The sequence below is a fragment of the Mustela lutreola genome, chromosome 2 (assembly GCF_030435805.1).
Source record: "Mustela lutreola isolate mMusLut2 chromosome 2, mMusLut2.pri, whole genome shotgun sequence".
Taxonomy (NCBI): Eukaryota; Metazoa; Chordata; class Mammalia; order Carnivora; family Mustelidae; genus Mustela; species Mustela lutreola.
The window spans coordinates 13,951,183-13,978,855 of NC_081291.1; the positions used below are offsets into that span (position 1 = coordinate 13,951,183).

General features: G+C 55.4%; 1 protein-coding gene across 10 annotated transcripts; it reads left to right on the forward strand.

Moving 5' to 3' along the window:
- On the forward strand, positions 1–27,514 carry FCHO1 (FCH and mu domain containing endocytic adaptor 1). Of its 10 annotated transcripts, none has more exons than XM_059160463.1 (29): positions 10–101; positions 4,809–4,855; positions 5,088–5,177; positions 5,608–5,678; positions 9,781–9,872; positions 10,480–10,554; positions 11,410–11,551; positions 13,013–13,165; positions 13,414–13,518; positions 15,255–15,353; positions 15,442–15,538; positions 17,694–17,738; positions 17,853–17,931; positions 18,404–18,428; positions 18,790–18,847; positions 19,273–19,451; positions 19,536–19,560; positions 19,964–20,015; positions 20,546–20,637; positions 21,005–21,280; positions 23,113–23,225; positions 23,364–23,451; positions 23,634–23,742; positions 24,440–24,595; positions 24,962–25,094; positions 25,459–25,658; positions 26,300–26,355; positions 26,696–26,860; positions 27,243–27,514. In XM_059160463.1, exons 4-29 carry the CDS (start codon positions 5,652–5,654, stop codon positions 27,263–27,265), a joined length of 2,664 nt encoding a protein of 887 aa, XP_059016446.1. In that variant the 5' UTR covers positions 10–101; positions 4,809–4,855; positions 5,088–5,177; positions 5,608–5,651; the 3' UTR covers positions 27,266–27,514. The 10 variants fall into 10 exon arrangements, with proteins under 10 accessions (XP_059016451.1, XP_059016456.1, XP_059016446.1 ...); XM_059160464.1 differs by lacking the exon at positions 10–101 and adding an exon at positions 3,112–3,216; XM_059160465.1 differs by lacking the exon at positions 10–101 and adding an exon at positions 3,373–3,525.
- The last annotated feature ends 159 nt before the right edge of the window (positions 27,515–27,673 follow it).

Below are 27,673 nucleotides of genomic sequence, written 5' to 3' on the forward strand. Positions count from 1 at the left end.
CAGCCGCGCCGCAACCGCGGAGGTAGGGGCGGGGCGGGCTCGGGTGTCAGAGACCGAGCCGCAGGTGGCGGCGGGCGCGGGGCTCGGCCAGAGCTCGGGAGGTGAGTGCTGTCCCCGGGACCCCCCCAATACCCTGGCCCGCGCAGCCCCTCATGCACACCGAGCCCGGTAGCCCCGGAGGCCACTGGGGGCAAAGGCGCGGCGGGGCACGAGGGATGGCGAACTGGGGGTGGGGGGCTGAGCGGTGGGCCCCCCTCCCCCCCCGGCCTCCCAGCGGCCATCGTCGACGGCCTTTGGAGGGAGATGGGAACCCCTCTCCACGTCCCCCGTCTCCTGGCCTAGAACCAGAGCGTGCAGGAGGGTGGCTATGACGTGAGACCCCTCCCCAAATCCCTTTATTCTAAGCCTGGATCTGGGTGTAGGTTCCAGGGTTCAAAAAATGGGGGTGCCGCTCTCCCTCCAGTCTGGGACCCAGGATAGCCGAAGTGAAGACCACTCTCAATTTCCCTCTTTCCATCTCTGGTCTGCAGACCCCTGAGGACCGAGATGGAAGGACCCCTTTCCTTTTTTTCTCCACTGTAAACCCTGATCAGCCTGGAGGAGGAGCTGGGGGTCCCCAGGACCCTCTTCTAGACTGCTCTATCCCAGTTTCTTACTGCCAGGATGAGGTGGGGGGTGTTTCACTGGCATCTTTGGCAGGGACCCCCAAAGTTGGAATTCTGGGGAGGGGGCCAGTGTTGGGCCCCTTGCCTGACAGGGCCTGGTCAGGCCAGGCCTGAAAGGGCCTGGAGCATGGACTTGGGGGTGGTCCCTGCCTCAGTGGGGGGTGGGCAGCAGCATCTGTTCTTGGGGATTAAAATAAATCGAGGTAAATTAGGATCTTGCGGGAGGCTGGCTGAGAGTGGGGTGCGGAGGAGGGTTGTGGGGTGGGCGGCCCCTCCATCTGTCTCGAATCTGGGAGTTGTCTGCCCCAGCCGCAGTGGGGACCAGGAGGCAGCTTTGATGGACCTGCCTCACTGGTGACCTTGGGCAGGTGACAGCACCTCTGTGAGCCTTGGTGTTCTCCTTTGAAAATGGGGATGAGGGCTTTAGAAGCTGTATTCTACAGATTCTGAAAGCCATACACCCTATCATGTGGCAAACTCTAACTGCCCCCCTCGCTTAAGTTGTCAGTGGCTTGGGGGTGAGAGGTCAGGGGGTTTGGAGACACCCCCCCCCCGACTTGCCTTGCTGGCCTCTGAGCCTCAGTTTACTGCACTGCAAAATGGATTCGTGGTCACTCTGGCCTTGCTGGAAAGGCTATTCTCCCAGACAGTAAGACACATGACCAAGCTGCAATGGTTGAAACAGGGGCTCCACTACCCTGGTCTTACCAGTGGGACTGCCTGGGGCACACCCTGACCCATATATTGTCACCCACGCCAGGAGCGAGCCAGTTCCTGGGTGGGGTCGCGGGTAGGAGGAGGTTGAAGCCACCAGGCCAGCCTATTCCGACTCTGCAGTGGGCACAGGGGTGAGTTCAGAACTGGGTGTCCAACACCCCCAGGTTCAAATGGATTCTTCCCATGTGTGGCTTTGCCTCCCCGGGCCTTGGTGTATTCTTCTAGGGAATGGGCTGGATCCCCCTCAGAAGATCAGAGGAGACGTGGGAAGATGGGTGCCCTGTAAATACAGACATGGTCATTAAAACAGTAATTACAATATCAGTGATCGTAAATGGGGTCATAGCTGACCGGGAGCAGGGAGGAGAGAGAGGAGTCGGCCAGGGTGTTGTCAGCCGTGTCTCTAGAGCCCGGCAATTAGGTACACAGTTGGTGCTCAATAAGTGTTTGCCAAATAGATGACAAAGAGGGAGGTGCCTAGTTGGGGAGGATGGAGAAATTCCTGAGCTTGACAGCCTGGTCACTGTGTGACCAGGGGCATGTGCCTCAGTTTCCCCATGGGGGTGAGGGCCAAAATGAGACACTGCCTCAAAGTGCCACTGTAAGAATCAAGCCAGACTGTGTAAAGGTCACTCACTGGTACCTGGGCCTAGAAGAGAGGAGATTCATGAGAGGACAGGTCATTGAAACGGCATGGCCAAGAGGCTGGCTAGTGCCTGGGAAGGAAGAGAAAAACCTCAGACTGGCCCCACTGTGCACAGGCTGGAGTCTGGGGGAAGTAAAATGTCAGGGACTGTTTCATAGGACCCTGGAGGCGTCGAGGTCCAGGGAAGCCCAAGGTCACAGCACGCGAGGTCAGGGGCTCTGGACAGGTGGCTTACAGCCAGGAAGCTCTGCCGTCTGCTGACTCCATCCCTGTCTTCTGTCTGCTCCCTGGGCCTGCTCACATGCCTCACCTGGTGCAGAGCTGTGGGTTTTTGGGATTTGGTGCTGGGGAAGCAGGATCTCCAGGCAGCGCCTGGGGCTGGTGTCAGGCACCCCGTGGAGGACTCTTCTCTGCTCTGGGCAGCGGACAGCCTGCTGTGTGACCTTGGGCAAGTCCCTGTCCATCTTTGGGCTCTGCCCTGGTGCTCTGGAGGCCCAGAGTCCTGGGTTCGAGCCAAACGATTTTCTCCATCAGATACAGAGGCGACTGTGTCTTGGACATAATACTTTCGGAGGCCCAGGATGAGCTTTGGGGTAAAGGAATACATTTTAAATACACAAATATTAATATATTCATCTCTGTGCCAATGTAATTTCTAACATATAGTTTAAGTGCCTTTTTTTTTTTTTGTAATTAGAGGAAGGGGGCCCATGGAAGTTTTCATGCAGCCCTAGGTTTGAGTCTTGACTGTACAGACATGAGCCTATCCACTCCCCTCTCTGAGCCTCGGTTCCCCCTCTGTGAAGCAGGAGTCCTTAACCCACGCCCAGGGGTGGTGGGATGTGAAAAAGGTTAGCCCGGGACAGACGCTGTGTGTCACCTGCTATTATTTCATCATTGTCATCATGATTATTATCTGCTAGGTCCCAGGCTGGGGGCCCCAGGCTCAGGTGCCTCAGTTTACCTATCCATGGCCAGCCCCGTTCCCAGGAAGTCCCAGGGGTGCTGGCCTGGTGGGGGAGGTGAGATGGCAGTTGGGCGGTAGGCGGGGCAGGGTAAGCTTCCTGTCCCCCACGCACACAGGCCTCCGCTGGGTTGGTGCTCACGGAAGTGGCAGGGGCCGCGTGGCCATCTTCTCGTGCCCACCCCGTCTGTCAGGGGCCCCGGCTCTACTCGCTGCCCCGTCTGGTGAGTTCCCGCCCTGTCTGGAGGTCCCCATTGCCCTTTCTTGCCCCTCTAAGGAACAGAAGCCTCCCCCCCCAACCCCCTGCCTGGCCTGGGGTTTCCGAGGGAAGCAGCAGGTGTCATTTCCTGGGCCGGGCAGGAACCTGTGGCGGGGAGGGGAGGCCACTCTTCGCTCTGGCCCCCTGCCCTCCATTACAGTTCTGAGTGACCGGGCTGGCCGTGGGGCAGTAGAGGGGACACGGAGACCCAGAGCCACCTGCAGTGGTTCCAAACAGGAGTTCTTTGGCAGACAGACCAGGGACAAAGTCACAGGTTAGTGAGTTACTTCTCTGTGCCTCAGTTTCCTCATTGGTAAAGGTGGGACCGGACCCCATGGTGTGGTTATGAAGGATGAAGGAGCTGGTACCTTTTGGGGGGTGTTGGCTACAGCGCCACGCACATAATGACCTTCAGTATATAGTGGGGGAGGGGCCGTCTACCAGAGTTGTGAAAACTGTAGTGAGATCCCCGGTTTCTGGGGAACTTGGGCCCACTGGCTCTTCAGATCCTCTAAGAAGCATCTTCCTGAAGAACTTTCCTTACCTGTGTGGTCCATTATGGCAGCCACCAGCCCCATGAGGCTACTGAGTCCTGGAACAAGGTTGGTCCCACTGAGGAGGTGTGGGGTTCATGGTATTTAATTTTACTTAGTTTAAAATTAAGTCAGCACATGAGATTAGTGGTTCCCATATCGGTCAGCGCAGCTCTAAGGGATTTGGATATTCTCAGGGCCTAAATCCCAGCCAGAAATGAAGACATACGATGGAAAATGAGGGCTTTTCCCCCTTCGGTTGTCAGCCCAGTAAGCCCTCCCCCCACACCAGAATTTCTTCAGGGACAGGGTCGGTGACAGTTTTCTCAGGGGCCCGGACATCACCCAGCCCAGGGTGGTCATTAGGAATATTTGTGGAATCAAATAATTTTTTGCCTGGTGAACTCCTATTCATGCTTCAACCCCCCAACTCCCATGCCCACTCCTTTGGTCCAGGCTCCCACAGCCCCTTCTTCCATTTGGCCCAGCCCTGAGCTTGCAAGGCTCGTATGTCTGCGTCTAGCTCTATGCCCCTAGACTGGGGGCTCCTCAGGGACCAGACCCAGGAGTGAATCATCTCACAGACTCTGACATTGTCCTTGTCTTGTGGATACATGGTGGTTGCCGGGTAACATAGAAGTCAGTGAACCTGGGGCTAGAGGACAATGGTTCAAATTAAACTCACTTTCAAGATTAGGTGAACGGAGGCTCAGTGAAGGCAGCCTTGTCCGAGGTCCTTGCTTGGTCCTTTCCTTGTGAGACCCAAGAAGTTTTCCCATTTACGGTCACCAGCCCTGTCCCTGCTGACACTGTGCCTCCAGGGCTCCCAGCTGCTGCTGAGCTGCCCGAGGGGTCATGAATTATGGATGAGGCCTGTGGGCTCCTGTGACAAGCCCAGCCTCTAGAACGTGCCAAGGACACCAAGTGTCCCTCCCTTGCCAGGTGGCTTGGCCCAGCCCCCTCTGCAGGGAGGCCTGGATTCCCCCAGCAAGACCCCTTCTAGGTATTCCCTCTTGTTTTGCAGATGGGGAAACTGAGGCACAGAGCTGGATAGAGTGGCTCAGATATCAGGTGAACACTGGCTTTTGGGAGTCAGGGTTGGGACTCATGGGGGCACCATTGCCAGATGGGTCATCATGGTGAGGGGTAAGCTCTCCGTTCCAGGAGTGTGCATGGGGCGGGGACTGTTGTAGAGGGATCAGGGAGATCCCAAGGGATCCTTGGGGACACTTCAGGGACCCCAACCCCCATGTGGCTGATCACAGTCCCAGTGCCCATCTCTCAGCAGACCCTTTCCCCACAGGAGCTGCCCAGCGTGGAGCTGAGTGCTCTGGTCTTGATTCAGCTTGCCCAGGGTGCAAATCTACTGGCATTTCCTGTCTCTGTAACCTTGGCAAGTGGCTTCCCCTCTATGGGGGTGGGGGGGAGGGTCTCGGTTTTCCCATCTGTGAGATTTTCTGCTTAGGCTGGAGCTCATCCAGTACTCTGCCCCCCAGTGAACTCTTATTTGAGCTTGAAAACCCCAACTCCCATGCCCCTTCCTCTGGACTAGGCTTCCCAGCCCCTATTCCTCTATCCAGTCCAACTCTGACCCCGTAGGACTTGGGGCATCTATATCCAGATCTGTCCCCCTAGAATGAGGGCTACTTGGGGGCCAGGCCTGGGGATGAATCATCTCACGGGCCCTGGCATGCTCCCAGGTTTGGGGCTTTTGGTTCCTCCTCCATCCTCTCTCTTCCTCCTCCACGGGGAGGACAATTGGAATCTCCCCTCCTTAGACCCAAGCTGGCCATAGCTTTAGATTTGCTTCTCTCTTTGGACAGGCACTAAACAGGAGCCTGTGGGGGTCTCCACAGAGGGCATCAGGATGTCGTATTTTGGGGAGCATTTTTGGGTAAGTAAGACCCACTTTTATTTTGATGGGGGCTCCTGGAAAGGCTATGGGGCCTTTTATGGAGATGAGGGGACTTGGCGGCTCAGGGGCAGAGCCTTGGACAGGTGAAGGTTCTGTGACTCCTAGAAATTAAAGTGGGAGGAGTCAGGCTGGGTTTGAATCTACACCCTCCCACTTCATGGGCCTTGTGACCTTAAGCAAGTCATCGCTTGGACAATGGGGAGACCAAGGCCCAGAGTAGGATTCTTTTATTTCAAATTGCCCGGTGAGACAATGCAGCATCAGGGCTCGAACGCCGGGCCAGAGTAAACTTCCAGGATCCAGGGTCATTTCAGCCAGCGAATTTCCACATCTTTCCTATCCTGGAGAGTTGGGGGTTTTCTTGACTTGGCCCCTAGTGGCCGCCTCACCCCTCTGCCTTCCAGTCTGAGGAGCACATACTGTGACCCAAGAGGGCTGAGACAAACTTGTTTTCATTCATTCATTCATTCCCTCCCTCCCTGCCTGCCACTACCACTCCACACCCAACCAACTGAGGAAGGTGCCACGAAGCCCCCAAGAGGCTTCATCCTGACTCTGACCCCAAGGAGCTCGCAATCTGGGAGACATAGAGCCAGTCAGAAGTCTTTAGCCCCCCAGGGTCAGGGCTGGGCTCAGCCTTGGGGGCAACCAGAGGAGGGGTCAGGACATGGAGCTATGTTTCCTCTGGGCTTTGAGGGCTGAGATTTTCCAAGTTGTAAGAAAGGCATTTCAGCAGGGGGAATAGCCTGAGCGAAAGCCCAGAAGTGTGACACGAGTGACCAGTTGAGGGCACAAGGACTTATCTTACAGGCCCAGGTGAATGGAGAGCCACAGAGGATGTATGAACAGAAGGGTCTAGGAAGGACCAGGGCTGTAAGCCCCTTCCCCAATTGGGCCCTGAGCTTGCCAGAGAAGAAGCCTGTTGCTAGGCAACTGGTTGCCCCTGGCAACAGGCCTGTTCCCTCCTTTTCTCCCTCCCCAGCTGGGGCTCCTCTTACTGCCACTTGTTTTCTTAAAGGGGCCTCACCCCCTTGCCACCTGCAGGGAGGCCTATGGGGTGAGGGCAGAGGGGGGATGGGGCCTGACCTCCACCTTCTGCCCAAGGGTTGGATTCCCTGGATTTGTCTCTGAATGTGTGACCCCAGCAAGGGGTGCTTCTCTCTGAGCCCCCTTTTGGTGCCTCTAGGTAAGGGGGTTGACTATTCGATGATCAATTTGTTGCCCACATTTTGGAACCCTGACAACGGCACCTACATTTATTTTAAAATCTGTTTAATGGCGTGAGGCACCTACATTTATTTTAAATTCTTTTTAATTGCATGAGGCATTCAAGCTTGCTGCAGAAAATTCAGATCAGCAGAGAGAAAATAGAAGCCACCCACAGTGCACTCCCCACCCAAAGATAGCCTGGTGCAGGGCTTTGAGTTGAGGATTTGATCTGGGCTCTGCTGAGAGCCCTTGGGCAATTGATTTTGTGTCGGCAAGCCTCAGTTTTCCCATCTGAGAAAGGGTATGAATTCCTGTCTCCCTAGGTCTCAGGGAGTATCCTGGGATGTCTGTCACCGGCAATGTTTCTTTTAATCAATTGTTTGTATCAGTGACTCTTTAGCTGGGTGGCACTGGTGCCCTGGCTGGCCCGAAGGAGGTTCCAGTTAGGGGACATCAAGCTGGATAGGGATGCCCCCGTCCTGTTGGGCCGAGGCAGGAGACCTTGAGGGTACTGGGGAGCCATGGGGGAAGTATGAGCAGGAAAGGGATACGATCAAGTTGTGTTAGAAAGATCCCTCTGGGGCTGGCATAGGGGCGAGACTGGAGTCCAGAGGTTCTGATAAGAGACACAGACCCAAGACAGCCCCTCCTAAGACCCTCGCTGCCAGCACAGCCTGAGAGAGGCAGATATCACTGGGGGCCTTGCCAGGTCTGGGAAACAGGCCAGTGGTTGGCTCCAAGTCAGCCCCAGATGCTGGCCTGGGCGGCAGTGCCTGGTGCAGCCTTACCCGAGGATCCCCTGGGTGGGGTTGTGGGGGGGTGGCACTGGGTCTGTTTGCTGAGCCCTCACCATGGTGCCAGAAGCCCTGGGTTCAGCACTGTCCCAGCCTCATCTCACCAAGACCCTTCGGAGGTGGGTACTGTCATTGGCCCCCTTTGTCAGATGAGGAGACTGAGGCTCAGAGAGGGGAAGTCACCAGCTCAAAGTGACCCAGTGTATAAAAGGAGGCTCTGACACATATTCCTGGGGAGCTAGAGGGAGCAACGCTGAACATTCAGGGAAGTGAGAGTCTGAGATAGTTCTTGAAGGGGGTGGGCCTGGAAATGATCCTTGAGAGATGGAAGGATTTGGATGGGTGGGAAGAGATGTAGCCTGGTGAGCTGGTTTGCAGGAACAGCCCAGGCAAATATACTGTGGTAGGAAGGCACAGCCTGTCTTTGCACTCCTTGCCATTTTATGGCGAGGCCAAGAGGACTCTAGGAGATGAGGTTGGAAAGACAATTTCAAGATAAGGGCTTTACCCTTAAGCAGCTGGTGGGAAATAGGGAGCTATCAACGATTCTAGAATGAGGCATGACCTTTGGGAGATTTGAGCTTCAGGCTGGGTTGGGTCTGCCCATCTCTGCCTCAGTTTCTCCATTTATGTAGCAAGAGGCTTTATCTTGTTATGGCTTCTAGTTTCAGCCTTCTGGTTTCCAGGTAAGTGGGAGGGTAAACTCAGCAGGTTGGAGGAAGATGGAGGAAACCACTATTAACAGAGGACCTAATCACTTCAGTGATTTGTGTTGGACGTTAAATAATGCTAGATCGCCCCACAAGCATCTTCTTTTGGTCCTACTCACAAGGCCTGTTTGATGCTAAGATGTCTCCAATTCGCCAGCTGATCTCCCTTTTTGATGAAAAGCTCAGTGTTCAGACGTGATGCCTTTCACATGTCACAGGATCTGGCTGGGATAAAAGCAGTTGTTGCCTTATTTTTCCCTATTCCTTTCATTATGGCATCAGGTCCAGGGCTTCCAATTAGAATAGTGGTAAAAGTTGCCTTTTTAAGTTAACATATTTGGAGAAGAAATGAGCAAAGTTAACACAAAATGTTAACTAATGCTATTAATTAGCAAAAACTAGGGTTGCCTTTGGGAATTTGGGGAGCCATGATGTGGATCACCTTGGTATTTACTTCATCTTCATATGAATGGTGGATGACTTCCCTGTCCCATCTTAACATGAAGCCACTAAAACTTCAGAGAGGGACAGTAACTTGCTCAGATCACACAGCACAGACCTTGCGTCCCCCACCATGATGGCCCCAGGACTAGGAGGATAGAGGTTTGGTGGGAGGCACCCGGATAGAGGCCCTCTTCCCAAAAGCCCTAGGTGACAGCAGAATAGCTCATTTGTTCATTTATTCAACAAACTCCAATCCCCTTTTTGACCTCACCCTATACTGGACATTGCTGGGTCCCTAGAGAGGCATCAGACCCAGACTGTGCTCTAGGGGGTCTCAGAGAGGGTGTTTCTATGTTAAAGGGAAACACAAGAAGGGTTATATTGGCTCACAAAGGTGAAACGTTGTAGAGAAATGGGGCTTTCAGGCTTGGGTTGCTCCAGTAACTCAACTCAACGTACTTTTTATTCAGACTCCATCAGGTTCAGCTTCTTTCCCAGTATCATGGTTTCCACGTGGCTTCCAATATCTTCTATGCCCCCATAATTCCTCATTTATGGAGAGGCGCAGACAGAAAAGCTGGGTAAGAGATTGACTGAGACAGAAACAGAGGCAGAAAGACACAGAGAAACATAGAGAGACAAAGAAACAAAGGGACAGAGACAACCCGCGGAAGAGAACATCTCTCCCTCAACCATGGGACAAAACCTCCAGGCTTCTCTCTGATTGGACCAACGTAAGGCCCACGAACCAATCCTTGTAACCAAGGGGATAGGCCACAGGCTGATTGGCTCAGGCCTGAAGCAATCCCTGCTGCCAAGGGGTTGGGCTTCTGCTGGTTGGCTCCTCTGGCCATGCCCCCGTTGCTAAGCAACTGTGAAGTCTCCTCCAGCCCTTTACTCAGTCTCCGCCCCCATCCCCTGCAGGGTGAGAAGAACCATGGCTTTGAGGTCCTGTACCACAGCGTGAAGCAGGGGCCTATCTCCACCAAGGAGCTAGCCGACTTCATCCGAGAGAGGTGAGGTCCCCATGCTCCGCCCACCCTTGGCCACGCCCCATACCTCCCCTACCTCGTGGCTCCGCCCTGGCTCCTCCCCATCACTCCCCTGCCCAAGCCACTACAGCCACTCCACATCCAACCCGTTTGAACGTGCTGGAAACCAGGGGTTCTCAGCACTGTCAGCCCCGATGCCCGCCTGTCAACCATTCTCAGGTTTCTGACGCTCCCTCCTGAAGAGATAATATGACCTACTTACAAGGGGAATTTTGAAAACTCAGTTTCATACGATAGAACGCATGTATGATGAAGTCATCTCCATTCTGGCCCATAACTGCTCCGACATCCATATCCCAGAAAACAATACATTCAAACTGTCAGACAGCCTCTGCATCCCGGCCGCTCACTAGCTGAACGCCCATTAAATCCAAACAGAGTTCAAAAGATTATAACCAGGTTTTTCTCTCTGTGGCTGTTTCGCAAGACCTGTCCAAGCTGTACAGGACAGAGGCATTGTTTTAAGAGCTACAGCTCAGACATTTGAGATGAGGAAATTGAGACCCAGGGGTAATGGAGTGTCTCCCAAGGAGGCCCAGAACCTTCTGCATCTTTTCTCTGTTCTACTCAGGGCCACCATCGAGGAGACCTACTCAAAGGCAATGGCGAAACTTTCCAAACTGGCCAGCAATGGGACCCCCATGGGGTGAGTGGGCTGGAGCTGGGCTGGGAGGTCACCGAGTCTAGAGGGTCCTGGGGTATCAGGAACCCACTCTTGGGTGGACATCTCTTCACACAAGTGATATGTAGACTAGGGAGTCAACCCTCCCTCACTTAAGGGGCTCAATAGACAGAGGAATGTAATTCATTCATTCACTTACTACCTCATTCATTCATTCAACTCGTATTTACTGAGTACTTGCTGTGTGCCAGGCCCCATTCCAGGTACTCGAGACGCAGCAGCAATCAAGACAGATAAAGCCCCCAGTCCCCTTCATGCCATGTTCATGCCATGTTACCTGTGGGGTGTGTGGCAAAACAGGTGTTAACTGCAAACATGAACAAAAGTCCTTTCCTAGAGTGAAAAGCTTCAGGAAGAGGATGAAATAGGAGCGTGAGAGGCCAAGTGCTTCCTCTGGCATTGGGCTTGGTTCCGTGAGCTGAGACCTTAGTAATGAGATGGAGCCAGCTACAGGGGTATCTGGGTCAGAGACCTGGGAAGGCAGCTCAGCCAGTGCAAAGGCCCTGAGGCATCCATAGAGCAAAGAGGCTGGCGTAGCTGCAGGGCCTGGGTGCCCTTGAGTATCAGCTAGGGCCTGGAGTCCAGAGTGAGGACTCTAGGGCCTTGGGGCCTGGGTTTAAATTCCAGCTCTGATAACTCATTTCCAAAGGGGCCTTGGGTGAGCTCTGGAGGCTCCTATGCTTCTGTTTCCCCATCCGTCCCAGGCCTGCCTTGTAGTTGTGGTGCAGGTGCTTAGCAGGGCCTGGGCACAGTAGGTGCCTCTCTGAGGGGACCCTGGGGGGTTGGAGCTGATGGACCCTGGGTGTGCCCTGTTTCCAGGACCTTCGCCCCACTCTGGGAGGTCTTCCGCGTCTCCTCAGACAAGCTGGCACTCTGTCATCTGGAGCTGACCCGGAAGCTACAGGACCTCATCAAGGATGTGCTCCGCTATGGCGAGGAGCAGCTCAAATTGCACAAAAAGGTGTGTGCTGGGGGGCACTGCGCAGCCAGGCGGAGGGGGAATGGCAGCGGCTGGAAAGATCTGGGAACTTCTTGGGGTTTTGACCTTCCTGCTCCTGGTGTGTTCCTCTGGGAAGTCTGTCAATTCCACATCAAACCCAGACTCCCACATACCTGAGCACCCTCAAATTTTCATACTCAAAATTCTGGACCAGGGCTCTGCGAACGATGGGCCACAGACCAAATCCGGCCTGGTTTTGTAGAGCCTGAGAGCTAAGAATGGTTTTTACATTTTTAAATGGTTTGGGGAGCAGGGGATTGCGTAGGGGGAATCAAAAGAAGAAGATTTCATGGCAGGTAAAAATTACATGACCCTGTGCTTGCTTTGGCAGCACATATACTAAAAATTACGTGACCCTTGGATTTCAGTACCAATAAATAAATTTTTATTTTTTTTTGGCCAAGAGCCATACCTATTCCTGTTTAAAAAGGGAGTTGGGGGCTCCTGGATGACTTAGTTAAGTGTCTGCCTTCGGCTCAGGTCATGATCCCAGGGTCCTGGGTTTGAGCCCCACATGGTCTCCCTGCTCAGCAGAGCCTGCTTCTCCCTCTCCCACTCCCCGTGCTTGCGCTCCCTCTCTTGCTGTCAAATAAATAAATAAAATCGTTGGGGCACCTGGGTAGCTCAGTGGGTTAAAGCCTCTGCCTTCAGCTCATGTCATGATCCCAGGGTCCTGGGATCGAGCCCCACATCGGGCTCTCTGCTCAGCAGGGAGCCTTCTTCCCCCTCTCTCTCTGCCTACTTGTGTTCTCTGTCAAACAAATAAATAAAATCTTTTAAAAATAAGTAAATAAAGTCTTTAAAAAGAGAGAGAGAGAGAGAGATCATGACCTGAGTCAAAATCAAGAGTCAGACTCTTAATTCACTGAGCCACCCAGGCATCCCTACCATGATTTTTTTAAACTGGGGGACAAAGACAGGGCGCCCAGTATGGAGACTACTTTAAAAAAACTGGGGGACAAGGGAGTTTTCTGTGGGTTGATACAGAATAATTTTGGGAATAGATTATTAAGCTGAAAAAGCTGAGTTAAACAGACATTGTGCCTATTTGTCATTTAAAAAAATAGGCTAGAACAAACACATTTGCTTGTCTATGTGCCGATTATTTCTAGAGACCTATCGACTCCCAGGCAGAGGCCTGGGAGCCTGGGGATCAGGGAGTGGGAAGTTTTTCCTGAGCTCATCCCTTAAAACTTTCTGCAGTAGGAATGCTGTGTAAATATTTCCTATTCAAAGAGCTAGAAGTTTTTAAATTAATAGGATACTCATAAAAGGTACTCCGTGGGATCGGGAACCCCACAGAGTGTTTGGGAAGCTCGGAATTTCACGTTGTGCCCTGTGGTCTGCTCAGGTCCTGCACCCCGGAGCGGTGCGGTGCGGGCTTCAGGTGCTACCCGCGCTCCCCCTTTCCCACCCCTGCAGTGCAAAGAGGAAGCCGTGGGTACCCTGGACGCTGTGCAGGTCCTCGCAGGTGTCAGCCAGCTCCTGCCCAAGTCCCGCGAGAACTACCTGAACCGCTGCATGGACCAGGAGCGGCTGCGGAGGGAGAACACCAGCCAGAAGGAGATGGACAAGGTGGGTGCGCCCATCATAGGTCCTCAGCTGCCCTGCGCCCTCGCAGGTCCAAGCGATGTGCCCAGGGGTGGCGGGGCTGCCTTTGGGAGTATGAGAACATAACCCAGAGCATTGGCCATCGAACCTTCATCACACCCTGGGCGCCCCAAGCAGTCTACCTGCTGGATGATGGGTCCCCGGGGGGAGGGGGAGCGAAGAAATGCCCCATGTTTCCCCTCCCGCCCCTGTCTCCTCCCTGTGCCTCATAGGCAGAGACGAAGACGAAGAAGGCAGCACAGAGCCTGCGGCGCTCGGTGGAGAAGTACAACTCTGCCCGCGCTGACTTTGAGCAGAAGATGCTAGACTCGGCTCTGGTAAGAACCAGGCATCACACACAGTCCTTGGCCCAGGATCTACGGGCCTCAGAAGTCTAGGACCTCTGAAAACCTCGACTCCCAGGAGCCTCAGAATCACAGGTTTCAAGCCATAGGATTCTAGAGCCAGTTAACTGTTGGGATTGTTGTTGGCGTTATTATTTCAAAAGCCAAACCTTTTTGTGCTTCAGTCTCCCCATCTGCAAAATGGGAATAGCGATAGTACCTGCTTCGTGGAGTTTTTGTGGAGATTAAACGAGGCCCTACATGGGAAGTTTTCAGACTAGTACTAGGTGCCTAGAAACCACTTTCGAAGGTATTATTATTTCTATTACTATTTAAAAATTTGTTTGTTTGTCTGTTTGAGGGGGAGGGGCAAAGGGAGAGGGAGGAAAAGAGTCTCAAGCCATCTCCACACTCAACGTGGAGCCCAACAGGAGGCTCCATCTCAGGACCCTGAGACCATGACCTGAGCCAAATACAAGAGTTGGATGCTGAACTGACTGAGCCACCCACATGCCCCTATTTCTATTTTTATTGACAAGGTTTTTGGACGAGGTAGGACAGGGTTTATTTATTTATTTTTTAAAGATTTTATTTATTCATTTGACAGAAAGAGAGATCGCAAGGAGGCAGAGAGGCAGGCAGAGAGAGAGGGGGAAGCAGGCTCCCCACTGAGCAGAAAGCCCGATGTGGGGCTCGATCCCAGGACCCTGAGATCATGACCTGAGCCGAAGGCAGAGGCTTTAACCCACTGAGCCACCCAGGTGTCCCTAGGGCAGGGTTTAGAAGCTGAGAGTCTACTGACAGTTCATGGTGAAGGAAAGACCTGGGTTCTGTTCCAGCCTCCATTCTGTACTGGCTCTGTCCCCTTTTTTTTTTCTTTTTTTTTTAAACTCTCTCTCTCTCTCTCTCTTTTTTTTTTTTTTTTTTTTTTTTTTTAAGATTTTACTTGTTTATTTGTCAGAGAGAGTGAGAGAGGAACATAAGCAGAGGAAATGGGAGAGGGAGATGCAGACTTGCCGCTGAGCAAGGAGTCTAACACGGGGCTCGATCCGAGGACCCTGGATCATGACCCAAGCTGAAGGCAGATCTGGCTTAATGACTGAGCCACCCAGGCGCCCCAGCTATGTAACCCTTGTATGAGACACTATACTTCACTGTACTTCTCTGGGACTCTGTCTACCCAAATGTATAAAAAAGCAGATTGGAATCTCAGGATTAGGAACCAGATTTTTTTTTTCTCCTGATTTTGCAACTAATAGTTGCAAATGAAAGAAACCTTCATTCGAACTGACAAGGAAGATTTATTTATAAGTTCAGGAAACTGACAAGTTTGAGGGGAGAGCTTCAGGCCGGGCTGGATCAAGTTACTTAAGTGGTGTTGGCAGGAAGCTGTGCCTCTCTGCTTTTCGAGTCTGTTTTTCTCCCTAGGGGCTTCACTCCCAAGTAAAGATGCCCTCCTGGGTGTGTATAGGGGGGTGTGTGCGTGTGTGCATAGTAAAGTGGTCACCAGTAGCCCCCACATGAATCCCACCAACTCACTGACTCAGGGCGTAAAAATATCTAATTTCCCCTAGTTTAAGCCGAAGTCCCAGGTTAAGATGCTCCTTGGGGCTTCCCCACACCCATCACTGAGACCAGGGGGCTGGAACATTCTGATTGGCCAGGCTGGGTCACCTGGCCACCCCTGGTGGCCTCCATCTTCCCACTTCCCTCTCCCCCTACCAATTCAGCGCTTCCAAGCCATGGAGGAGACCCACCTGCGGCACATGAAGGCACTGCTAGGCTCCTATGCCCACTCGGTGGAGGACACCCACGTGCAGATTGGGCAGGTGAGTGGCACCCAGGATGGGAGGCAGAGCAAAAGATACCAGGCAAGGGGCCCTGGAAGTGTAACCACACTTCCTTTACCTGGTCCAGGTGCATGAGGAGTTTAAGCAGAACATTGAGAACGTCAGCGTGGAGATGCTTCTGAGAAAGTTTGCAGAGAGCAAGGGCACAGGCCGAGAGAAGCCTGGTAAGTTGGGGCATCCGTGGGCGTCAGCTCTGGGGCCACAGCTGCAGGGAAAGAACAAGACTTAGGGCACCTGGGGGGGGGGGGCGGCTCAGCCAGCTAAGCATCTGCCTTTGGCTCAGGTCATGATCCCAGGCTTCTAGGATTGAGCCCTGTGTTGGGCTCCCTGCTCAGCGGGGAGCCTGCTTCTCCCTCTCGCTCTCCTTCTGCTGCTCCTCCTGCTTGTTTTCCCTCTCACTCTCTTTCCGTGTCAAATAAATAAATTAAATCCTGAAAAAAAAATACAACACTCAAGAGGCAGGAGACTGAACTTTCCCGCACCTTGGTGTCCTCATCAGAAAAATGGGCTGATGGCAAATTTAATTCTGCAGCCCACACAGGAAAAGGATTTGATGTCCCATTTATTTTTTTAAAGATTTTATTTATTTATTTGACAGACAGAAATCACAAGTAGACAGAGAGGCAGGCAGAGAGAGAGGAGGAAGCAGGCTCCCCGCCGAGCAGAGAGCCCGATGCGGGGCTCGATCCCACGACCCTGGGATCATGACCTGAGCTGAAGGCAGAGGCTTTAACCCACTGAGCCACCCAGGCGCCCCTTGATGTCCCATTTTTTTTTAAAGTATACTTTAATTATCTCTACACCCTACATAGGGCTCCAACTCATGACCCCAAGATCAAGAGTCACGCGCTCTTCCAGCTGAGCCAGCCAACAGTCCTTTGATGCCCTATCTTGTATGTAAATCTCTTACAACCAGGTACTGGAGAGGCCTTGAATGCCAGACCCAACTGTTCTTACTTTACCCTGAGGGCCTGAGGGAAACACTGAAGATTATTGAGCAAAGGGCCAATTAGAAAAAAATGTCCAGGGATGCCTGGGTGGCTCAGTTGGTTGGGCAGCTGCCTTCGGCTCAGGTCATGATCCCAGCGTCCTGGGATCGAGTCCCACATCGGGCTCCTTGCTCAGCAGGGAGCGGGCTTCTCCCTCTGCCTCTGCCTGTGCTCGCTCTCTCCCCTTCTCTCTCTCTCAGGGAGCCTGCTTCTCCCTCTGCCTCTGCCTGTGCTCGCTCTCTCCCCTTCTCTCTCTCTGATAAATAAATAAAATCTTTAAAAAAAAAAAAAAGAAAAGAAAAGAAAAGAAAAAAATGTCCAGATGAGGGATTGGGGAAGGATTGAGCGTAAAACTTTTGGGGTCAGATCTGGGTCTGGGTCTTTTCATCATTGCTTGCTGTGTGACCTTGGATGCTTGTCTAGACTTCTCTCAGTTTCTTCATCTGTAAATTGGGGGTGATAATAATCCCCATCTAATGAAGGTTAGTAATTTGAATGTTAATAATGAATGAATAATAATGTATGTTATTATGCATTATATAATAATGATGTACATTATAATGTACATAATATACATAATGTACATATAATACACATAATGTATATATGTATAATGTATAATGTATAATATATACATATGATGTATATGTACATGTATAATGTACATAATGTATAATAATTATATACATTAAATAATAATGAATGTTTAGTAATTTGATGCAGGTAAAGGGAAAACTGAAAAAAAATTAAAAAATTTAAAAAAAAAGGCAAACTGTGTCCCTAACATACAGGAGGCATTTAATAAATGCTGGTATACAGTTTCTATCCCCAAGTCAACCACAAACAACTATCTTTAATCCCTCCTGTCTCTATTAGTCGGCCCTAGCCCAGGCTGTATCTCCTGGTGTGGGGCCTCACTCTTGCTTTTCATTGGCCCCAGATCTGCTCCTGCTCCTGCTCACATACCCTCCATGGCTCCCCATCACCTTTGAAGAGAGTCCCAACCCCTCATCTTGGCACTGAGGTTCAGCCCACTGCACAGACTCATTGTCCATCCCCTGACCCACTCAAGTGCCTGTGAGAATTGCTGGAAGTAGAAAAAGTAACTCAGGCATCATCCCCTCTGGTCCATCCCACAGTGGGACCAGAACCCGTGGCCCACCCCCTCATGACTGTCTCTGGGGCTTGTTCAGCATCTCAGCTTGTGCATGGGACCCTGACTGGCCTTGAGCTCAGACCCAGGTACCATCGTGACTCCCAGAGTGCGCTGCTGTCCTGCCCAGGCCCGGTCTCCCAGCCAGGCTGAGTTTCTCAATCTCTTTTATCTCAGGGCCTCTGGATTTTGAGACATACAGCGCGGCTGCCCTGCAGGAAGGCAAGTACGTCTGGGCCTGGGTGCCCAGGCTGGACGGTGGGGTTGAGCGAGGCAGATCTGAAGGGGAAGGGGGCACCCCCAGGGCTCAGCGGCACCCCCCTCATCTGTTCTCAGCAATGAAACGTTTGCGGGGAGCCAAGGCCTTTCGCCTCCCAGGACTGAGCCGGCGGGAGCGGGAGCCACCTGCAGCTGTGTGAGGAAGCACCCCCCTGTCCAGCCCTGGCCCAGGCTAGCCCGGGATCCTTCCCCCTTCCCAGGCTAGCCTATCCCAGAGGTTCCCTGCAGAGGGTACCCCAGGAGAACCTCTATCCCAGGCTAGCTCAATATTCCCACTGCCCAACCTAGTCCAAAATTTTTCCTTTGCCACGGCTAGCCCTATCATTTCCCTGCCAAGGCTAGCGCCTACACCCCCTACTTTTTCAAGCCAGCCCTCTGGACTAGCCCCAGGGTTCCTCCCCTGCCAAGCTGTTTGAGAACACCCTGAGCTCAGTTAACTGCAGACTCAGTACCCCACACCCCTGCCCCAGGCAAACCCCTGGGCCCCATCACCTGGGGGACTAGCTCAGGACAACATCGCAGCCCAAGGGCCATATCCAGCGTTGTGCGTCGGGGGCGTGCAGATGAGGTGGGAGAGCTGATCTGAACATCTTTTTCTCCACCTCCAGAGACTCCCTGGAACCCGATTCAGGGGTGAGTATCATGGGAGGGGCCAGGCAGGGCTGCACGTGGGAGGGGTTCGGTCCCACCTCGGGGCTCCCAAGCCTGGAAGCCAAGCCTAGAGCTCAAGGAGCTTCATCTCATCTTGGCTCCAAACTCCCATGAGCCACGTGGGAGGGACTAACATCCCCACTTAGCTTCAATTTGCGGATTCAGTCTTACAACCTCGGTATAGGCAATGGTGTGCTCTGTTTCCTCAAGATCCTGGCCGCCCCGGGGGAAAGCGGTTGTTGCCATCTGGGCTGTTTTCAGGGCGCAGAGGTGGGAGGGGGCGTGGCGGGGTGAGAGGAGAGGTCCTGTAGCCAGGAGCCTGACTCACTGCTTATCCCCCTAGACCTGTCCAGAGGTGGATGAAGAAGGTTTCACTGTCCGGCCTGATGTGACCCAGAACAATATCCTCCTGGTGCCCCTGGGGTTGGGGGGCCAACTGTCGGCACAGCAGGGACAAAGCTCGGCCCACAGGAATCCTTCCCTATGTCCCTCCTGCGGGGAGCCTGCGGTGTAGACAGAGCAGAATCAAAGAAAGACACCTGCCTTGTGGGGTCCAGGCTGAGCAAGAAGGAGTGAGGGGCAGCCCAGAGGACTTCCTAGAGGAGGGGGGACCAGTGTTGGGGTTTAGCATCTGAATGAGAGTTTGGGGTTTGCTTGTGCAAAGACTTGGAGCAAAAACACCATCGGGCAAGGCCAGGGTGACAAGTAGGAAGAGACGGGATCCTGTAGGGCCTTGAAGGGTGTGAGTAGGAAGGGGGGGGTTTGAGGGCTGAGCCGAGGGAGACCCCCATGCTGGGATCAGCTTGGCCCCTTGACTGTTGCGCACGCACGGTGGAGCCCGCCCGCTTTTCCTCCAGTGACTCAGACTTCGATGATGAGGAGCCCCGCAAGTTCTATGTGCATATCAAACCCGCCCCTGCCCGGGCCCCTGCCTGCAGCCCCGACGTGGCTGCTGCCCAACTCAGGGCCACGGCCGGCAGCCTCATCCTTCCTCCTGCCCCAGGGGTGAGACATGGGAGGGGTGTTCTGGTTGGGGCAGGTGGGGCTGGCAGGATGCACCTGGCCTGATGCCGTCCACTTTGTCCGCAGGGCACCATGAAACGCCACTCTGCACGTGAGCAGCCTGTTAAGGGGTCTTTGGTTTGGGGAGGAGCACGTGGAAGGGAGGCTGGGCCTGGAGCGTGAGTGTGGGGTTGAATCCCAGCTCTGCTGTGTGATTTGGGGCAGGCTGCTTACCCACTCTGACCCTCAGTCTCTTCCAGAAAATGGGGTCATTATGTGAATTAAATGAGAGCTGAAGGAAGGAGCTGGGGCCGGGAAAGAAGCCAAAACCTGGAGACAGATTGGCTTAGGCTCAAACTGCTCTCTGCCTGACTTGCTGGTCACCTTGGGCGGTTGGCTGGACAGCCCCAAGCCTTAGTCTCTTGTTCTGTGCCAGCGGGGGTGAAGGGGTGGGTGGGTGGAGGGGAACAGTAGACAGGGTGACAGGAAGGCTCAGGGAGGTACATCTCTTGTAGGGGATGCTGCCAAGAAACCACAGAGGCCTCGATCTGCCCCAAGAGCCAGCAGGTGGGTCCTACAGGGGTGGGACATCCGGCCAGCGTTGAATGGGGAGGTGCAGGTCACCCCCAACTCCTCTCTCCTCCTCTCAGCCTGGCAGGGAGCTGAGAGCATGCTGTTTTTGAGGAACCACTTAGTCATTCATTCAGTGAACATTTATTGAGCACCTGCTGTGTACTTGTGCAACTCTGAGTTCATAAACGTATGCCCAAGACAGGTCTTCCTTCCCAGATTCGCACTGTAGTGGCTCAGATTTTAGGAACAGCCAGTAAGCTAGAGCATGTTCCAGACTTCCAGGTGCTGTGAAGAGATAGAGCAGGCGATGTGGTGGAAGGTACCAGTGGGCAGCTTCAGCTGAGAAAGCAGAGGGCAGGGGCAGGAGGACTTTGAGCTGAGCCTCGAAGAGAGCAGGATGTGGCCTCAGGGAGAGACGGGGACACAGGGAGCTCAGGAGTAAGAACAGCCTTGTGCAAAGGCCCTGAGCGGGGAGGGGGCATAGGAAAGACAGAATCCATCCCTCCTGTCCACTTCGTCCACAGCTGTGCTGAGAAGCTACAGTCAGATGAACAGTTTTCCAAGAACCTCTTTGGGCCGCCCCTAGAGTCGGCCTTTGACCACGAAGACTTCACAGGTGATGGGGGCTTTAGGGACACAGGCTTGGCTAGCAGGAGGCTGGGTGGGGCCATTGCCAGGGTAGACGGGAGGGTGGGCCAGGCGGGAGGGAGCATTTGGGGGTCCTGTGTGGGTCACTGAGAATGCAGACTGGCCAATGGGATGGTGGGCGGAGCCACAGCGTGAGTGGGCCAGGCCTTTGTAGTAGTGTAAGCGCCCTGTGGGTGGATGGGCGGAGCACCAGTGGAGATGGAAGCGACCAGAGGGCGTGGCCTGAAGGGGGGTGGGTGAGGCTTTGAGTGGGCGTGGCCCGCAGGAGGAAGGATGGGGCCTCCATGTGGGCGGGGTCTGGAGCTGGCACCACCACCCCCGCCCCCCCCCTCCAGGCTCCAGCAGCCTCGGCTTCACCTCCAGCCCCTCACCTTTCTCCTCCTCGTCGCCCGAGAATGTGGAGGACTCCGGCCTGGACTCGCCATCCCACGTGGCGCCTGGCCCCTCCCCGGATTCCTGGGTCCCCCGCCCGGGCACCCCACAGAGCCCACCTAGCTATAGGGCGCCGGCCTCCGAGTCAAGGGGGACACGGTCCCTGCCAGCATCGGACTCGCCACAGCCCCTCGCCCCATCCCCGGGTCCCTGGGGGCTGGAGGCTGTGGCTGGACGAGGTGAGTCCAGGAGTTAGAGTTATCAGAGCCCGGGGTGGGGAAGACTAAGCGCCTGCTCAGTCCAGGGCCTGAGCCGGGTACTGGGGACACAGCCCAGAACCCTCACCCTTGCAGGGACAATAATGAGATGGCTATTTAACAAGGCGAAGGTGGCAGGTGCCTGGTGAGGGCTCAGAAGTTTGGAACCTCCCTGAGGAGTGATCTCTGAGCTAAGATTTGATAGAAGTGAGGAAGGAGCCATTTAGATGTGGGGGAGCGGGGCCTACACACACACACACACATACGCAGGAGGCAGGTCCTGTGCAAAGGCCCTGGGGTGGTAGCGGACTAGGCCGGGTGAGGCTGGAACAGAGTGATGACAGGGAAAAGGAGAGAGTGTAGGAAGATGGGTCCGAGCAGGGCCTGGTAGTCTCTGGGAGTGATGTGAGTGTTACCCCTGGCAAGGCCTGAGCCACAGAGCAGAGGGCTGTGGGCAGAGCAAGGGCCTGTGACTCAGATTTCGGGAGCTCTCTATCCACCTGGGAGGTGGGAGCTGGAGATCAGGGAGGTGGGTGAGTCCAGGGAAGTCGTGATGGGGTAACAGCTGGGGAGAAGGGGGCATGCAGACACGAGATGGGGGAGGGGCGGGGGTGGGGTGGGGGAGGGGTGGAAGTGGGAGGATCAGGGTGGAGTGCTTGAGGGCAGCTGGGCATTCTTCCAGGGAGGGGCAGAGGGGCTGGGAATATGGGGCAGAAGTAGCTGGAGTGGGGGCATGTTGACAGTGGGCCTTTAGATGTCAGGTGGCCAGTAGAGCCCAAGTTCAGGGGAGGCCAGATTGGAGCATCCCATGGGCAGCTGTGCGAAGCAGGAAGGGAGGGCGCCCACGAGAGGAGAGGGCCCAAGGTGAGCTGGAGCAGGGCTGCAGGTTGGGAGGAAGAGGTGAGTTGGGGGAAGGGGGAGCCTGAATCAGTGGGCTGTGACCCCATGAGGTCCCTGGCAGTGGCGACAGGGGTGCTTGGCACCATCCTTGATTAGAGAAAGAGCCTGCTGGGAGTTGGATCAAGGGAGGCCCCCTGGGAAGTAAGTGTTGAACATGCGTGCAGATAGTCAAGTGGGGCTGTCTGAGCTTCCCTATAGAACTGGGGTTCTCCACTAGGCCAGTTCTGCCCCCTAGGGGGCACTAGACAATGTCACCCCTGATCTTGGATTGTCACCACTAGGGGGATGGGTACTAGGGACACCTGGCAGGTGGAGGCCCGGAATGCTGGTCAGCACTCCACAGTGCACACGACGGCCCCCCAGAAACTGCCCAGGTCCGCTGTGTCAGCAGTGCTGTTGAGAAGCCCAGGGGTAGAGAGGAGCACCCGTGGGGGTGTAGGTAGAGCAAGCATCCGTAGATGGAGCAGAGCGGGGCACCTGAGAGTTAGGTGGTGATAGTGACCTTAGCAGGTGAGACTCAGACACAGGCTGGAGCCAGAGGCTGCGTCATACTCGCGGAGAGGATAAAGGTCACGGAATCACTGATGTTGGATAAAAACCCTCTGCCCCTGCCCCTCCACCCCGGGGCCATTCCCTCCCACCCCCAACCTCCAGAGCACCCAGCTCTGGCCCGCTTATCCCCAGGAATCCCTTATTGGGCCATCAGTCTGGTGCCTAGGAGGCTCAGGGCCGCGGATGACCTCTGCAGTCCTGGCCGGCACACTCTCTGCAGCCCCAAGACCTCAGACCCAGGGTGTCTCCCCCAAATAAGCCCGACTCCCAGTTTTGGGGAGAAAGTCCTTCTCTGGGAAGGCCCGAGAGGCCCATGGCAGCATCTCGGCTGTACAACTGTCTGTCTCTCGCTCCCTCCCCAGACCTGGTGCCCGGGCCTGCTGACCCTGCAGCCAGAGAGGGCCTGGCAGCGCCCCCCCGGAGAGCCCGCGCCAGGAAGGTGTCCTGCCCGCTCACGCGCAGCAATGGCGACCTGGTAGGGTGAGGCAGCGACTTGGTAGGGTGAGGGGGCGCGGCTGGAGCCCGGCCTGGGGCGGGGGGCACCTCTGGTGGGGGCGGGCAGCATCAGGGCACTGCTCCCGGGCGATACAGCCTGACCTGTCTCCCTCCCCAGTCCCGGTCTCTGAGCCCCTCCCCGCTGGGCTCCTCCACCACCAGCACCCTTTCGGACCGGCCCAGCTTCTCATCACAGACGGCACACGGTATGGTGGGGCGGCCCCGGACCCCTTACTGGGCCTCGCTCTCACCCTCTCTGGCCCGGGTGGGTGGCTAAGTGAGGCATTGGAGGCCCTGCTGGCAGAAGGTGGGTTCTGGAGCCTGGGACCTGTGCCCACTTTGCTCCCTCATCAACTTTGTCCCTATTCCCTCCCCCTGGCCCTACCAGGAGTCTCCCGGGGACCCAGCCCTGTGGTCCTGGGCTCCCAGGATGCCCTGCCTGTAGCTACCGCCTTCACTGAATACGTCCACGCCTACTTTCGAGGCCATAACCCCAGGTACGCAGTGATCGGGGTACAGTGCCAACAAGGACAGGGACAAACAGGGCTCTCTGGGGCCTCTGGATCTAGGTTTCAGGAGAGACAGACTTGAGGTGTGTTTCTTGACCTGCTTAACAATGGACGGGCCTGGAACTCTGAGCCAAACAACCAGGCCCCTGTCGCGAGGGCAGTGGGAACCACGGAGAATATTAGAGCAGGGCGAGGCCTCGTTGTAAGCACAGGTTAGAGCAACTCCTCTGAGGTCGCTCTGCACATCACACCGAAGGGAGCAGGACCAGAGGCCAGGCCCTTGGAAGGCTGGGTCAGGGGTGAGTTGAAGGGCCAGGAATAATCTGAGGGCAGTGCCCAGCAGGGAAGACCTTAAGATCAAACCACAAATAGGCCTGAAACCCAAGGTCACAACAGTTCTAGAACTGAATGTTTTGCTTTGAGCTTCCTGGTGGCCTAGGGGTAAAGAGAGTTAGGGACTGGGCTCCTTAAGCCCAGTGTAGTTTCTTCCTGGTGCCTCGATTGCTGTCCAGGCAAGGACACAAGGAGGAGACGTTGGGAGTAAGAACGCTGGGCACGGTCAGGGCCTCGCTGTTCTGCGGGGCTCGGGAGCCGCTGGCTGTGGTGGGGCCAGGAGAGAGGGGAGGATGAGGTGCCAGCAGGGCCTGGAGCCAACACCGGGTCTCTTTACTCCCCCACCCCCCAGCTGCCTGGCTCGAGTAACCGGCGAGCTGACCATGACCTTCCCGGCTGGCATCGTGCGTGTGTTCAGCGGGACCCCGCCCCCACCTGTCCTCAGTTTCCGCCTCGTGCACACGTCCGCCATTGAGCACTTCCAGCCCAATGCCGACCTGCTCTTCAGGTACTGGAGGAGAAGTGGTTGGTGCGAGGTCAGAGGCAGGGGGTCCCAGAGGCTGGTGGGGTCTCTGAGGGTCCCAGAGGCTGGTGGGGTCCGGGAGCTCCCTGCCTGTGAATTCCAGCTCTGTCTCCCCGCATGTGCTGTGCTGGACCTGGGCAAATCACTCTCCCTTCCTGATCTCACTGTACTCTTCTTCTTCACTGCCCCCCAACCCCCCACCCCCCATTTGGGGGGTGTGTAGGCATGCTTTACTGGGCCCAAGGTGAGCCAGGCAGTTTGCCTCTAGGAAGCCCATGGTGAGGGTCGTCGTGGATGCAGGGGGGACTTGGGTCTCCCGAGGGCTGGGGTGGTTATTGCCGGTCTCTGTAGTGACCCCTCCCAGAGCGACCCTGAGACCAAAGACTTCTGGCTCAACATGGCGGCCCTGACCGAGGCCCTGCAGCGCCAGGCAGAGCAGAATCCGACCGCTTCCTACTACAATGTGGTTTTGCTGCGGTACCAGGTGGGCCACGGGGAGGGGACAGGGGTCCGGCAGGGTGAGCAGGCGGCAGACGAGGAGGCCAGGGGTAAAGAAAGTAGAGTGTGCTGGGGCAGGGGGTGGGGGGGTGAGGGGGTGGATGTAGTTAGTGGGGTTAGGAGTTAGCTTATGTAAATTATGTAAACCTGTCGGAAGGAGGCGCTCTCCTGCCCTCTGCTGGAAACGTGGTGTCCTACACACTCTGATCGAAACTGGGAAAGAGAGAAGGCGCTCCAAGCAGTGGTGCAGGCAGTGGAGAGGCTGGGTCCGAAGGAGGTCGAAGAGTGCCTGGTGCAGCAGGACAGGACGGCCTAAGCTGTGTCCCCTGTCGTGTTCTTGCTGCTCCCAGTTCTCCCGCCCAGGGCCACAGTCTGTGCCCCTCCAGCTGAGTGCCCACTGGCAGTGCGGGGCCACCCTCACTCAGGTCTCGGTGGAGTACAGCTACCGGCCCGGTGCCACGGCGGTGCCCACACCGCTCACCAACGTCCAGATCCTGCTGCCTGTCGGGGAGCCTGTGACCAACATTCGCCTACAGCCAGCCGCCACCTGGTGAGGGCGTGCAGGAGGCCGAAGGAGGCTTTGCATTGACCCTAGAACCCTCCCAGACCTCTCCTAGATGCAGCAGCTGAAGGGTCCACTGTAGGGCTGACCATTCAGTCGTGAGCGCCCCTTGCTTAGAGCTAAGGGGGACGTTATTAGCAATAATAATATTGGACACCAAGAGCTGCCTGTGTGTCAGGCATGTTCCACGTGCTCTACATACATGGACTGGCCCAGGGCTTTTAATAAGCCCTTAAGGTGGGGACTGCTGTCATTCCCCTTTGTGGGCAGGAAACTGAGGCAGAGGGAGCCTAAGTCACTTATCTGCGGTCACACCAGGATTTGAACCCAGCCACCCACTCTGGGCTCTTAGTTCCCCCACATTGCCTTTGTTTTGTACAAAAGGTAGAGCCTGCCACAAAGAAGCCAGATTTGAAGGACAAAACGCATTATCTAAAAATGCTGCAAGGCTGTGGGGTCCTCAGGGGCCAGCTCTCCATAGCCCACATCCATTTTACAGGTGGGGAAACTGAGGCGAGGGAGAGGACCTGGCTTGCTGGGGTCAGGATGCTGAGAGGTGACCCAGCTGGGACCCTCACCTCCCAGTGTCCTCTCTGGGAGAGACATGACCAAGCTTTTCTTGATGCCAGGAATCTGGAGGAGAAGCGACTCCTTTGGAAGCTACCAGATGTGTCTGAAGCAGGAGGTAAGTTATGGTTGTGCATGAAAAATCACAGGGGGTTTTGGATGGGAGGGGCTTGTTTAAAATGGAGGAGAATTGGGGATGTGCTGGGGAGAAGTGTAGAGAGGGAGGAAAGCTTTATTAAAAGGGCTTTGGCAGAGCTGTGGGAGAGGAAATCTGGGGGCAGCCACAGCAGGTACAAAGGCCCTGCGGCAGAACTCTTTTGTAATTTACACATGAACCCCAAGGAGCCAAAGGAAAATGGTACAGGGTCTCAAGAGGAGGTCTGGAAGAGACAGATAGGGGCCACAGATCAAAGGGCTTGGGAAGCGGCTGGGGCATTGCTGACCTCAGGCCTCCTCAGGCTCTGGCCACCTATCCGCCAGCTGGGAGCCATGCTCGGGCTCCAGCACACCCAGCCCTGTGGCCGCTCAGTTCACTAGCGAAGGGACCACTCTGTCGGGCGTGGACCTGGAGCTGGTGGGCAGTGGCTACCGCATGTCGCTGGTGAAGAGGAGGTTTGCCACAGGTACTCCCCCCACCTCCCCCTGTCCTGTCACTGACCACCTCTGCAGCCAGACCATGCCAGGCCCTGAGCCCCACCCCCTGCTTCTGCCAGGGTGCAGGGCATGGGGGCGGAAGGGGGGCGGGGGACAATGTTGGGGGAGGCAGGTGGGGGTTGGGCCCTGGAGGCCCCCGATGGTGGGCACAAGTGGGGAGGGCCAAAGGACCCCCGTAGTGTGTCCTCATGGGGACCCAAGGCAGGGAACTGAAGGTACACAGCCACACTGCCCCCACGCCATTCTCCTGGGGCTGCTGGCGCCCGTGGGTTGTTTGGAGGAAGATCTGGAGATCTCAGGGGAGGGGCAAGGGACGCTCCTCCCTTCGTCTCATGGGCACTGCCCCTGCAGGGATGTACCTGGTAAGCTGCTGAGCCAGCAGAGGCCCCCAGCTCTGCACTGAGTCCTGGTGCTCGCTGACTGACCCCTGCCTTCCTGCCGGACCCTGGGATCCCACCCCGGCCTCCCTCGGGGCCCTGACTCCATGGGGAGGAGCCCCACACCCAGCCTGGCAGAGCCGGGGCAGGGGGGGTCACTCCTGCTCAAGCCAATTCCCACGTGGATCCTTGGACTTTTAATGTTCTTTGAATAAACTTTATTTTCTAATAAAATAAGGAAGCCTTTTCCGGCTCCAGGAAATTTCCTTCACATCACCAGAGAGGAGAGGAAGACAGATGTGTGGGGAAGATGTAAGATCCCTAAAGTCCCCCATCGCCCCCACCTTCCCCCCACTAGCCTTTGCAGGGTGGTACCAGGGGCGAGAAAAAGCCGCACAAGGACAC

Excerpts from the sequence above, each read along its gene's own strand:
- FCHO1 (XM_059160468.1), top strand. The coding sequence starts at position 5,652 with ATGTCGTATTTTGGGGAGCATTTTTGG. Across the intron at positions 15,539-17,693 it reads CACAGGCCGAGAGAAGCCTG|GGCCTCTGGATTTTGAGACA; the intron begins GTAAGTTGGGGC and ends CTTTTATCTCAG. Across the intron at positions 18,429-18,789 it reads CCCTGGAACCCGATTCAGGG|ACCTGTCCAGAGGTGGATGA; the intron begins GTGAGTATCATG and ends TTATCCCCCTAG.